Genomic DNA, 15,019 nt, shown 5'->3' on the forward strand with positions numbered 1-15,019 from the left:
TTAATATAACAGTGTTGGTTATACAAAGCCGGGGAATAGGTAATAAAAGGATTATCTATCTTTTTAAACAATAACAATTCTGGAGTAGACTGTCCCTTTAAATACTTTTACATGGACATTAAATTGTATGTAAATGATGAATATAATGATGTATTTACATTTTTATTTTATTAAATGTTTAAATATTGAAGAAATAAATGTAAAACTTTAGTTTATTTAATGCTTTTCAAAACTGAAGTAGATGATTATTGCTTGCTAGTTTGCATTAAAAAACACATGGAAATAGAGGATTTAAAATATATTTAGACTTAATACTTAGAAAACAAAGATTTTATGTACTAAATGTGTATGTATCTATGATTGAAGTGTTTTATACTTAAAATATGTTGACATATTATAGCACAGAACTAAATTAAGAACTTCACTACTTGTAATATTTATGCAAAAATAGAAGTGGTATGGATTGTGCGTGAGCAATGTTAACACATTGCGCTAAAGTTTGTGCGATCCACTTGTAATCTAGATTCTAGACCATAGCTACTTCATACTTGCCCTGTTGCTTCTTGCACATAACACATAAGATTAATTTCTGGTTGCGCTTTCCTACCCCTTTAAATAAACTCCTACATACTGTGCTTAGTCTATATACAACCAGATTTGTGGCTAAAATGTAAGATTTAAAAAGGCTTCAAAGATATAACTTGTTCAGAAGGAAATGCAGATTTTTTTTAGAATGACCTTTTTACTTTAGAACTACCATTAAAACATTGCTAGAGCCTTGGAATCTTTGTATATTTCTAAGAGTTGTACAGTTTTGTCTGTTGTGCTTTCAGACACTGGTAGCTGTGAGACGCGTTCTGCTTGCTCAGTACTCTGCATTTCCTTCTAATGGAGCAGATTTGTATGAAGAGCTGAAGAGTTCCAAAGCCATCATTCCCACAGGCATCCAGAGGTAAGAGTCTATTCCCCACGAGTAATAGAGATTACAAATGTCTTCCTTTATGTCATTTTTCTACATGAAACTTTTAGCTTTCAGTTGTATAATGCACTTGATGCACTAATGTACTTTTGTGTTGCAAACTTTTTAGCTAACTTTATCAATAACCTACATTTTACAAGGTCTACTGAGACTGATGGGTATGAATGTTCTACTATTTCAGTTAAAGGGCATTATTCTTTGGAAATAGTTTAGGTTTTCATATTTAATATACAGAACATTAATTATTCTGTTGAGGGTGGTTACAAATCAGTGTTGTTGTTGTTTTTTTTAAAGTATGCATTAATTTAAGATACCTTTTTATGTTAAATTTAATGTTTAATTTTTTTTGGTAAATTAACTCCATTAAAGAGATACTGAACCCATTTTTTTCTCCATGATTTAGATAAAGCATGCAATTTTAAGCAACTTTCTAATTTACTCCTATTATCATTTTTTCTTCGTTTTCTTGGTATCTTTATTTGAAAAATCAGGAATGTAAGCTTACGAGCCGGCCCATCTTTGGTTCAGCACCTGTGTAGCGCTTGCTGATTGGTGGCTAAATGCAGCCACCAATCAGCAAGCGCTATCCAGGGTTCTGAACCAAAAATGGGCCGGCTTGTAAGCTTACATTCCTGCTTTTTCAAATAAAGATACCAAGAAAACGAAGAAAAAATGATAATTTTCATATTACTGCTTGTAATAGACACTACTATAAAGAATAATATGCACAGATACTGATATAAAAATCCAGTATAAAACCGTTTAAAAGGTAGCTGGAACACCCGCTGCAAGTGGGAAATAGCAGACACTCCCCCTTCCCTTGCATATGAAAAGGAGCAAGCTGGAGTAGGTATACTTCGGTATTCTCCTAAATCTTTGGGGCTTGGTTAGAAATCTGAAAATCAGAGCAATGTTATTTAAAAATAAGCAAAACTATACATTTAAAAAAAAAAAAAAAACCTGTATGGGCTATATAATTGGATCATCTGCAAAACATTTATGCAAAGAAAAATCGAGTATATAATGTCCCTTTAAGTATTCATTTAATTCATTCACATTGTCATGCTCTCCAAGAGGTTTCTGTAAGATTATATTGGGCATTTTATCTATCTAGAAGATATTCTCACATATTTTTGGTTTTGTAGTTCTCAGAACTGTGAATTTGTGTCAGTTGCATAACATGCCTCATCTTCACAGCAAAAAATGTTATACAATAAACAGAGTTGAGAAATAGACCTTAAAGGGGCATAAACCCATTTTTTTTTCTCATTAATCTGATAGACCATACAATGTTAAACAACTTTCTTATATACTTCTATTAGCAAATTTGCTACATACTCTTGGTTTCCATTTTTTGAAGAAGCAGAAATGCACTACGGGTAGCTAGATGAACACATTGGATGAACCAATGACAAGAGGCATATATGTGCAGCCACCAATCATCAGTTAACCCCCAGTAGTTAATTGCTGCTCCTTAGCCTAATTATGCTTTTCAACAAAGGATACCAAGAGAATAAATCAAATTAGATTATAGAAGTAAATTGGAACGTTGCCTGTTCTATGTTAATCATGAAAGTTTAATTTATACTTTGTCCCTTCAACCCAATTGTTCCCCTGCAAATCTATGTAGAGAATCATCTAATTAGTTTTAAGAAGCTCAATTCATTGAAAATAGTTTGTAGTGGAATAAATCTGTTCAAGGACCTAAGTGTTGGGAGGGAGGGGCAAGCAATAAAAATGAAAGTGAAACCTATATTTTTATTATTTTAGTTAAAGGGACAGTAAACCCCGAAATTTTTATTACAGCAATAGAAAATTGCTAATTTGAATAATAATCGATCAATTTATATGCATTACAACATTTTTTTTTCCTTATGTTAATAAAATAACCTTGAATATTTAATCATTTCCAAGCCCTCTGTGATCCTCATTATTCATGTTGAATCATGGAGGGCTACCTGGGTGCCAGGTTCCAAAGAATGCGCATGTGCAGTACATTGACCCTCATGTCACAGGAAAATGACATGCGCACATCTGCAGACAATTTATGTGCAGTTGGTGATAAATAAGCCGAATGTAGTGTATAGGATAATGTTAAATATGAGGAATATCTACAATCTCCCATAACTAGTGTTCCAAAATTCTAAAACATTATAGAAAGACATTATAGAAATGTACTTTATGCCATTGCTGTTTTGTTAAAGCGCATGTAAATCAATTTGGATTTATATATATTGATTCCTTTACATCTATATATAAAATGAGGGCAATATATAAATATGTACACAATACATGTATACATACAGGTATTTTTATATACAGTGTGTGGGTCCCAATCTCTTCACCAGTTCCTGCTTTTGATATAATGTTCCATTATAAGAAGTTTCCTTCCTGACATCACAGGCTGTGTGCGTCCATATATGGGCAGTTACGTCACTATAGATTCCCCGTGCGGAGATAAAAAGGACCCAGACTCCCCAGGCTGGAGCAGCGGGATTCATAGAGAGGAGAGAGAGAAGATAGCACTGTCACTTACCCCTAGAGACAGGTCACCTCTCCCATCCACATCAATCATTAATCATTAACTAAAGCTCAGCGATTGGTCCTAGTCAAATTATGCCATTCCCAAATTTTTAGGAGGCTGGCTTTAGTTTGGCAAACGGAAATATTTTTCAGTAAATGGTTATTCTACAATATAATATTCTTTTAAGTAATATTCATATGCATTGTGTTCATTAACAATGTACTACCGATATACGATAGTAAAATATGGTATAAAAAACAAAAGTTTACTGGTCCTTTAAATAAAACTATTTAAATTTGTTTTCATCAAGGTAATGATTATTCTTTAGTTAAAGTGAAGGTAAACTTGAACGAAAGCCCGTTTTTTATAAATACTATTAAATACAGGGGTACTTTCATTCATCAAAGTTTACAAAGCAGCCGTTTTGTTAAAAAAAATTACCTTTTTTACTTTTCACAGCTACAGCAGCTTCCCTCACCTAGAGATCCTCTATTCACACGTCAGCAATGACTAATCCGGCTTCCTCTAATCACAGATTTCCCCCCTGGGTAGTCATTGCCTGAGGCCATGATGTGATTGGAGGAAGCAGGATTAGTCATTGCTGACGTGTGAATAGAGGAAACTCTATGTGGGGGAAGCTGCTGTAGCAGTGAAAAGAAAAGAAGGTAATTTTTTTTTAACAAAACGGCTGCTTTGTAAACTTTGATGAATGAAAGTGCCCCTGTATTTAATAGTATTTTTAAAAAACGGGCTTTCATTCACCAAAGTTTACCTTCACTTTAAATAAAGATATTTAAATTGTTATTATTGTGGTGATGATTATTTTTCTCCTTCCAATAAGGTACAGCTGAAAAGTTGATCACTATATGAATGATTAGCCTATTAAACTGGCGATAGTTTACCTTCAATAATTTCATAATTATCTATGTATTTCTAATGGTATACAACCAAACCAGTAATTTTTTTATTATAACTGGAAAAATAATCTGAAAAGTTGTTTTTAAAAAAATGAAACCTTTATGTAGAAAACCATAATTTAATTTGTGATTTTAATCAAATCCACTCTGGTCCTGTCTGTCAGATTGTTGGAAGATTGTTCTGTTAGATATCAGTCTTTTAAAACAGAACCTGCAGGTTGATCATTTACATTTTTACTTTTCTTTCATGTAATTAGCAAGAGTCCATGAGCTAGTGACGTATGGGATATACATTCCTACCAGGAGGGGTAAAGTTTCCCAAACCTTAAAATGCCTATAAATACACCCCTCACCACACCCACAATTCAGTTTTACAAACTTTGCCTCCCATGGAGGTGGTGAAGTAAGTTTGTGCTAGATTCTACGTTGATATGCGCTTCGCAGCAGGCTGAAGCCCGGTTTTCCTCTCAGAGTGCAGTGAATGTCAGAGGGATGTGAAGAGAGTATTGCCTATTTGAATACAATGGTCTTCCTCTAGGGGATCTATTTCATAGGTTCTCTGTTATCGGTCGTAGAGATTTCTTCTCCTACCTCCCTTTTCAGATCGACGATATACTCTTATATACCATTACCTCTACTGATTCTCGTTTCAGTACTGGTTTGGCTATCTACTATATGTAGATGAGTGTCCTGGGGTAAGTAAGTCTTATTTTTTGTGACACTCTAAGCTATGGTTGGGCACTTTATATATAAAGTTCTAAATATATGTCTTTAAACTTATATTTGCCATGATTCAGGATAATCAGTATTCCTTCATTCAGACTGTCAGTTTCATTATTTGGGATAATGCATATGAATAAATATTTTTTTCTTACCTTGAAAATTTTCAATTGACTATTTTTCCCTGCGGGCTGTTAGGCTCGCGGGGGCAGAAAATTCTTCATTTTATTGCGTCATTCTTGGCGCAAACTTTTTTGGCGCAAAATTTTGTCATTTCCGGCGTCGTAGTTACGTCATTCTTTTGACGCATGTGTATTCAGACGTTTTTTGCGCCAAAAAATGTGGGCGTCGGTTTCGACGTCAGAGGATATGGCGTTATACTTGGTGCCAAAAAATATGGCCGTTGTACTTAGCGCCAATAATGTGGGCATCATACTTGGTTCCAAAAATGTGGGCGTCATACTTGTTTCACTTTTTTCTCACATTATTTAAGTCTCACTTTTTTGTTGCTTCTGGTTGCTAGAGGCTTGTTTTATTTTGCATTTTTTCCCATTCCTGAAACTGTCATTTAAGGAATTTGATAATTTTGCTTTATATGTTGTTTTTAATTGGAAGTTTTTTAGTTCAAAATCCGCTCCCTAAATTTGCATGTATGTGCCGTATTCCAGCTTGGCTGGTAAGGGGCAGGTTAAGACTTTTTTGAAATTTGTTTGGTTCTATTCGGTCCAAATTTCTTACATTTTGGGTACAGAATAAGATTCAGAGTAAAACCGTCTGTGAGAAGTCTTTTTTTTTTTTTTTTTTCTATTATATTCCAGCTATTCCAGTAAGGCTAACACTTTCCTTAAGTGTGTTTCAGTCCTATATATTTTGGGTTTTGATGAAACACGGCTGATCACCCGTTGGGGATTAAGCGCTGCTCAGACCTAGAGTTTTCTGGGGTATTTATTCCAGTTCCATTTTTAGGAAATGGGTTTGGGGTTTTATTCAAGACTATTCATTGTTCTAAAGATAGAAAATCTTTCTGAATTGTCATATAAGTATACCATCTTTTAGAATGGTGTTTATATAGTCTATTTTGCCTTTTTGGTCAGTGATGCATTATTTGTTTACAATAGATACAATAGATGCATATCTTTTTGAGATTTTCTTTTTTGACAAGCATTACCAATTTGTTGCTTTTCCTTCTGGTCTAGCGACAGTTCTAAGAATCTTTTCAAGGTTCTCAGTGTTCCTTATTTGGACAGTCTCGTGGTACTGGCTCAGTCTTTTCGTTCTGCGGAATCTCATATGATTCAACTTTGTTTCTTCAAGACATGGTTAGAGGTTCTTTTTATCAAAAGCTTCTTGATTCCTCACACAAGGGTCACCTTTTTTAGGTTTCCAGATAGTTTGTCTCAATGTCTTTGTCTCTAACAGACAAGTGACAATTTTATTGGGTTCCGTCTGTCGGAACCTTCAGTCTCTATTATTTCCTTCAGTTGCTATATATGCATGGAAGTTTTAGGTCTCATGGCTGCTGCATTGGATTCGATTCCCTTTGCTCATTTTCATAAAAAATCTTTCCAGTTTTTTATGCTGAATAATGGTGCAGGGATTCTAGGATATCACTTTTTATATCTTCGAATCCTAATGTTTAACTATCTTTGATTCGGTGTTTAAGATCACCATCATTTAGTTCTACAGGTCTCTTCGGTTCTTTCAACCTGGACCATGATCTCTACAGATGCGAGTCTTTTAGGTTGGGAGGCTGTCTGAGGATCTCTGTCAGCACAAGGGGTTTGGAAATCTCAGGAGGCGAGATTACCATTTGATATTTTGGAACTCCGTGCATTCTCAGAGTTCTTCAGTTTGGTTTCTTTTTGAAGAAGAGACGTTTATTGTTTTTTTCAGACAATGTCACAACTGTGGCGTATGTTAATCATCAGGGTGGGACTATCAGTCCTTAGGCTGTGACAGAAGTATCTCGGATATTTGCTTGGGTTAAATCCAGCTCCTTTCTAAATTCTGTGGTCTTTTTCCCAGGTATAGACATTGGGAAGCGGATTATCTCTGTTAATCAAGCTTTACATCCGGGAGAATGGTCTCTTTACCCAGTTATGTTTTCAATTTTTCAGATGTGAGGGCTTCCAGAAATAGATCTGTTGGCATCTCATCTAAACAAGGAACTTCCCAGGGGCCTATTCAGGTCCGGGGATCCTCAGGCGGAAGTAGTGTATGCATTGACACTTCCTTGGAATTATCATTCTGCCTATATTTTTTCATCTCTGGTTCTTCTTTTAAGAGTGATTTTCAAAATCATCAGAGAACAATCTTTGGTGTGGCTGGTGGCTCTAGCATGGCCACACAGGTTTTGGTATATGGTTCTTGATCGGATGTTCAGTTGCCAATCTTGGTTACTTCCATTAAGGCCAGACCTTATATCTTAACATTTGTTTTTTTCATCAGGAATTCAAATTATTAATTTGATGGTATGAAAATGTAACACTTAGTACTTAGTCATAGAAGTTTCTCTGACTCAGTGATTAATACTATATTGCAGGCTTGTAAATCTATGACTAGTAGGATTTATTATCGAGTTTGGAAGATTTACATCTCATGATGCTCTTCTTATGAATTCTCTTGGCATTCTTTTAGAATTCTTAGGATTTTATAGTTTCTTCATAAGTTTTTGTCTGCATGTTCCTTGAAAGGACAAATCTCTGCTTTTCCTGTGCTGTTTCACAGTAAGAATTGCTAAATCTTTCTGATATTCATTGTTTTGTTCAGGCTTTGGTTCGTATCAAGCCTGTCATTTAAGCCAATTTCTCCTCCTTGGAGTCTTAATTTGGTTCTGAAGGCTTTACAGGCTCTTCTGTTTGAGCATATGCTTTCTTTGGACATTAATTACTTTCATGGAAAGTATTGTTCTTTTTAGACATCTCTTCAGCTAGAACAGTTTTTGAATGATCTGTTCTTTCTTGTGAATCTCCTTTTTCTGATTTTTCATCAGGATAAGGTGGTTTTTGCTGTCCTCATTTCAATTTTTACCTAAAGTTGTGAATTCTAACAACATTGGTAGAGGAATTATTGTCCCTTCTTTGTGTCCTAATCCTAAGAATTCTTTGGTAAGATTCTTACATTCTTGGATGTGGTAAGAGTTTTGAAATATTATGTTGAAGCTACTCAGATTTCAGACAGACTTCTAGTCTATTTGTTATCTTTTCTGGTTTTAGGAAAGGTCAGAAGGCTTCTGCCATTTCTTTGGCATCTTGGTTAAGCTTTTGATTTATCATGCTTATTTGGAGTTGGGTTAATCCCCGCCTCAGAGGATTACGGCTCATTCTACTAGGTTAGTTTCTACTTCCTGGACTTTTAAGAATGAAGCTTTTGTTGATCAGATTTGCAAAGCAATGACTTGGTCTTCTTTGCATACTTTTACTAAATTCTACCATTTTGATGTTTTTTCTTCTTCAGATTAAGTTTTGGTAGAATGGTACTTCAGGCAGCTGTTTCAGTTTGATTCTTCTGCTTATAAGTTCAGTTTTTTTCATTATAAAAATTGAAACTTTTGATTTGGGTAGTGGATTAATTTTTCAGCGGAATTGGCTGTCTTTATTTTATCCCTCCCTCTCTAGTGACTCTTGCGTGGAAGTTCCACATCTTGGGTATCTGCTATCCCATACGTCACTAGCTCATGGACTCTTGCTAATTACATGAAAGAAAACATAATTTATGTAAGAACTTACCTGATAAATTAATTTCTTTCATATTAGCAAGAGTCCATGAGGCCCACCCTTTTTTGTGGTGGTTATGATTTTTTTGTATAAAGCACAATTATTCCAATTCCTTATTTTTGATGCTTTCGCTCCTTCTTATCACCCCACTTCTTGGCTATTCGTTAAACTGAATTGTGGGTGTGGTGAGGGGTGTATTTATAGGCATTTTAAGGTTTGGGAAACTTTGCCCCTCCTGGTAGGAATGTATATCCCATACGTCACTAGCTCATGGACTCTTGCTAATATGAAAGAAATGAATTTATCAGGTAAGTTCTTACATAAATTATGTTTTTATAATTTGTTTTTTAATTTTTGTCCTTTTTAAATCTATATTTGTTACCAGACTAGATACTCTCCTGGACTCTGGATTGTATACAGGAGAGTTAACAGAGATTGTTGGAGCAGCTGGCAGTGGCAAGACCCAGGTTAGACCTTATAATAATATTATTATTTTACTGTATTTATGAAACAACATATTCTGCAGCGCTGTCCATGGGTACAATTCATTTAAAGAAAGCAATGCTATAAAACTTGTAAGAGACAGGAAAAAACTTGACAAACACATACAGGAGGAATTGAGGGCCCTATTCCCGTGGTAACTTACAATCTAGAAGGGTTAGAGGTTGAGAAACAGGAGCTGAGGACTGCAAGATTGAGAAAGATGTTAATACAGAGGGAAATGTTAGGTAAGAGAAATTAATTTGTTATTGAGTTGGGTGATAGGCTTCTCTGAACAAAAAAGTATTCAGGGAGTATTTAAAAGAAGAAAGATTAGGAGAAAGCCTGACAGCACGAGGGAGAGTGTTCCAGAGGGTAGGTGCTGCACGACAGAAGTCCTGCAGTCTAGCATGGGAAGAGGTGATAGTCGAAGATGCAAGGAGCAGGTTCTTGTTGGATCTTAGTGAGGGGGCTGGAGAATACTTGTTGATTAGAGAGTATAGGTAGAGAGGAGCGGCGTTGGTGAGAGCTTTGTATGTAAGGGTGAGGATTTTGAATTTAATTCTGCTATGAATGGGGAGCCATTGAAGGGACTCGCAGAGAGGTGCAGACAGATACAGAGCGACGGGAAAGGTGGATTATTCTGACAGAGGCATTTAGGATGCATTGAAGGGGTGTCAGTATATAGCAGGGTTATAATACAATTTATTTATTCTTTAAGATAACCTCCAATTAAAATGTATATACGAAACAATTGAAATTAATATTTATTCCTAAATTCTTTAGATTAGTTAAAATTCTCTAGACATAACAATAGCTCCCCTAACCTGTTCTAATCATTTATCTTACTGACATTAGTTTGGAGGAACTTTTGTCTTATTGCTGGGTTTAGAGCTCTCTTTAAAATTAAAATTATACTTTTTATCCTAAGGTGCACTCACTCCACCCTGTTTTGAATAATACATTTATGAGAGACCAGATTATGTATCAAGTTATACACGCTTATGCTGCTGTTATAATATTCTTTACAAAGATCATAAAATATATACCTTTAAAATTTAATTTTACTCACAATGAATCGCATTCAAATATCACAATAAAATACCAGAGTATGGACCATTAGCTTAACAGTGTTTAGTTAAACAGTATAACAAGATACTTCACACAAATCTTACTGGGTCTCAGTAGATTTAAGATCACTTTCAGACAAGTATAATTAAGCTTAGCCCACAAATGATTCTATGTAACTCCGATTAAAAACACCATAAGTTGTATATATTATTATTTATTTTTTTTACTTTATTTAACATCCATTTTCGTTTACAAAAGGAAAATATGAGGACAGACAATAAAAATTATTTTATACAAAGAAAAACTCACACATCGATTTGCGGACCTTCACATGGAAAAAAAAAACTTTTCATACTTGAGAAAGAAAAAATCAGTCATACAACTTGACCTTATATCTATTTCTAACTTGTCCTACTGGACTGAGTCAAAACTCGAAAATGGATCATTTTTATACAAACATATATATAATCAAGACAAAACTAGACAGACAAAAAAATATATAATAACCCTCCCTACATTATGTCAGATTTTGACGCCAATACGACGCAAATCAATCCAGCTGTAGCAGCTGAAGGAAGAGCGGGGAGGCACAAAATGGATTTAAGACTTGCAATTGTGTCTCAATAGGGAGAGATAGTATAACTTTCTCCCTTTTTAAGAGGAAGAGTTTGAATTTGTCAGTATATATCAAGGGATCTTGTTTTTCAACTGCCATCTGGTACAACATGTTTTTAATAAATGCTGCTATCGTTGGAGCTTTGCCAAGTTAATTAACTGTATATTTTGTGAACGGCAGGGGGTGACTAAGAAAAAAACAGATTGAATATCTAGATTGAATTTATTAGGGAGAAATCTGTTTAGCCAAAATGTAAATTGAGACTAGAGTTTCTGAAATTTAGGATATGGGAAAAAAGCATGAAGTAAGTCTGATGCTGGTCTACTACATCTATAGCATATATTGTTACCCATAGGATACCATTTGGCCATTTTTTTAGGAGTAATGTAAGATCTATTTAAAATTCTAATGTGAGCTTCCCTAAAATAAATTGCTTTTGTAAATTTAGTTACGATGAGGAAACTTTCGCTGAAACGATTACAATTTAGACTTGGAATGTCCAAACACCATTGATGGAAGAGAGCTGTCCTTTTAGTTTTTGCCTCCTGTGCTATTAGAAGATTGTATAAAAAAAAAAATAGAGTGATAGCCTGCTTTAAAGCATTTAACAGCAGTGCCAAGGTCCCCCAGCGACCAGAGTTTATAATCTAAGAGCTTATTAGATGTACTATAATGTCACACCTGTAGGTACGCGAAAAAATGTTATATAATATGTTATATGTTCTCTATTGGGTACTTGTAAAGCGCAAACTAATCACCCGTGGGGGTCTCAAGGCGCTATGGGAGGGCGGGGAGAGGGGGGCTAAGGGAAGACGATTCAGTCGAAGAGCTAGGTCTTGAGGTCCTTCCTGAAGTTTGTAAGGAAGGTGGATTGTCTGAGGTGCAACGGGAGGGAGTTCCAGGACCTTGCTGCCATATAGGAGAAGGATTTTCCTCCAGCTGTTTTTTTTCTTGATGCAAGGGATGACTGCGAGTGCTTGGTCGGCAGAGCGGAGTTGTCTGGAGGGGGTGTAGAAATTGACACGGTGGTTGATGTATTCAGGACCGATATTGTGGAGGGCCTTGAATGCATGGGTTAGGAGCTTGAAGGTGATTCTCTTGTTGACGGGGAGCCAGTGTAGGTTCCTTAGGTGTTCAGTGATGTGGTTTTGGCGAGGGATGTCGAGGATGAGTCTGGCCGAGGTGTTCTGGATGCGTTGGAGTCGTTTCTGGAGCTTGATGGTGGACCCGGCATAGAGTGCATTGCCGTAGTCCAGTCGACTACTGACGAGGGCGTAGGTGACAAATTTTCTAGTTTCGGTGGGGATCCACTTGAAGATTTTTCGCAGTAGGTGGAGTATGTGAAAACAAGTCGAAGAGACGGCGTTGACTTGGCGGTCCATGGAAAGTGAGGAGTCAAGGATGACGCCTAGATTTTGTGCGTGGTGTGTTGGAGTTGGAGGGTGTTCTCTATATTATATTCAAGGCATAATAAATTCAAATGATTTGACCACTTTAAGATGGGGATCAATTAATTGATATATAAACTTAAGACCATTTTGTGCCCATTTTTTAAATGCATTAGATTTAAGGGCAGTATCAAATTGGGGATTGCCCATAATTGGAAGGTAAATTGACATACCTTTGTCTACTTTTAAAAAATTGCACACCTTATTCCATGCCAGCAGAATATTATTTATAGTGTAATTTGGTATTTTCTCTTTATTAAGAGCGGATTTGTTTAGATGTAAAAGAGCTTTAATAGAATATGGAAAAACCAAAGCTGCTTCTTCTGCATAATTGGTGATGAACTCCGATTCGGAGAGCCAATCCAAAGCGATCTTAGCTAATGCTGCCCAGTTGTAGAACCTGATATTGGGTAGAGCGAAACCTCTGTCTTTTCTAGAGTGTGATAATGTATTAATAGAAATGCTGGGCTTCCTCTTACCCCATAAATAACGCTAGCAACTGGAGTTAAATTTCCTAATATCCTGAGCGTGTAGGAGTATTGGAACATTTTGTATAACAAAAAGTAGTTTAGGGAATAGAATCATTTTAATAAAAACAAATTTAGCCGATAATGATAGATGTAATCTAGTCCAATTATGGAGAAGAAGAGAGCATTTTTGCCATAAAGGGGAGAAATTGAGCTTGTACCATTCATTTGGGTTTTTCGATAAAAAAATACCAAGATATTTTATTCCCCGGTCTACTTGAATAAAAGTATTTAATCGTAGGCTGTCATTCTTTTCAACTATCCATAATAGTTACGATTTCTGGAGATTGATTTTATATCCCGAAAACTTGCTAAGTTCAGAAATTTATATCTAGCAATCGTGGTATATTTATTTTGGTATTCCCCATATAAAAGAGGATGTCATCTGCATATAAGGATAAAATATATCTCTTTTTCCCCAGTAGGACACCCTCTAATGTATTTCTGCATAGCACAGCAAGAGATTCTAATGCCATCTTAAAAAGAAGTTGTGACAGAGGACATCCCTGTCTAGTGCTTTGCAAAGTGTTATGTTTGGTGAGAGATTCCCATTAATGCTTAATTGTGATGTTGGTTTTTGGTATATTACTTTTATAAAACTGGTAAAGCAGCCTGTAAAACCAAATTTCCCTAATGTAGTGAATAGATGGTCCCAAGATATAGAATCAAAGGCTTTAACCGCATCAATGGTAAGTAACACAAAGTCATCTTTAATATGTACCTGTTTTTTAAGAAGAGATGTAAAATGCTCAATTAATACCATAGCAAGCCTGATGTTTTTCTGAGAAGATCTCAGGCATGAGTCTATTATCTCTCCTATCACACTTTTCAATCTTTTTGCTAGAATATTTGTTAAAAGTTTGTAGTCTGTGTTGAGCAGGGATATTGGTCGGTAGGAGTCCATGGAATAAGGGTCTTTATCTTTTTTTAAGAATAAGAGTAACATTCGAAGCAGTAAAAAATCTGGATGGTTTAATTCCTTGTATAAAATACTCATTGAAAAGATTAACGAGAAGGGGAGCAACTTGCTCCTCTAGAATTTTATAGAATTCGACAGGTATTTGATCTGTGCCAGGAGCTTTACCATTTGCTGAGTTATGGATGGCTTGTACTACTTCCACCCGCGTAATATTCCTGTTTAATACAGACACTTGCTCTGTTGATACTCTTAATAGCTTAACTTTTCGCCAGAATCTTTCTTTGGCCTCTGGATTAAAAATATCTGCAGTATAGAGATCCTGAAAGAACTTATGAAAATGCTTCATAATATCTTTTGGTAGACTATAATTGTCCCAATCAACCGTAATTGAGCCAATAAAAAAAAAAATCCCTACACTTTGCTATCTTTGATAGAAATTTTGGCGAGAACCGATTGAATATTGCAATATTTTTAATGTCTTTTTGTATCGTTTGTTGAGGGAAAAAAACTTCCCTCTCCGTTTTCGCTTTCTGATATGCCAACCAGTGCATTCTGGAAGGTTCTGCTTTATATTTGGCATAGATATTCTTCACTTGATTTGCTAATTGGAGCTCTCTTTTACTAATTTTTTTTCCCTTTTTGACATGTATGAAATTATTTCTCGAAATGTCCAGCACTTGCTTTGTGCTTTTTGTGTTGTCCCAATAAATAAGCTTTGAAGATTTCTTCAAGTGGTGTTGCTTCCTCTTTGTATCATTGCAATTATTTCTCCTCGGAGACCAGCTTTTGCCGACTCCCAGAATATTTCTGTTTTGGACAAGTAATCTATATTTAGCCTTTTAAATTTACTCCATTTGTGGGAGAGCCAATTTCTGAAATTTACATTCGATTGTAGGAAAGAAGGGAAGAAAAAATTCCCAACTTGTCTCTTCCAATTAAGGGCAATCTGAATGGTAAGGGAAATAAAAGCATGATTTGAAAGGAATATATCAAAGATTTTAGTGGAGATCTCAGCACCCAGTAAAGACTCATGTATCAGAAATACATTGATTCTTGAAAACGTTTTGAATGCCCTTGATTCACATGAAAAATCTCTTTCAAC

The 15,019-nt window shown here is 35.5% G+C and overlaps 1 protein-coding gene across 4 annotated transcripts in view; it reads left to right on the forward strand.

The window, feature by feature from the left end:
• RAD51D (RAD51 paralog D) overlaps positions 1-15,019 on the forward strand; it is an 82,751-nt gene that overhangs the window by 50,785 nt on the left and 16,947 nt on the right. For all 4 annotated transcript variants that reach the window (XM_053707429.1, XM_053707427.1, XM_053707430.1 and 1 more), the window contains 2 exons: positions 834-952; positions 9,242-9,323. In XM_053707429.1, coding sequence (XP_053563404.1) covers positions 834-952; positions 9,242-9,323 — 201 coding nt within the window. The remainder of the gene's footprint in view (positions 1-833; positions 953-9,241; positions 9,324-15,019) is intronic.

Source organism: Bombina bombina, chromosome 3, assembly GCF_027579735.1.
Source record: "Bombina bombina isolate aBomBom1 chromosome 3, aBomBom1.pri, whole genome shotgun sequence".
Taxonomy (NCBI): Eukaryota; Metazoa; Chordata; class Amphibia; order Anura; family Bombinatoridae; genus Bombina; species Bombina bombina.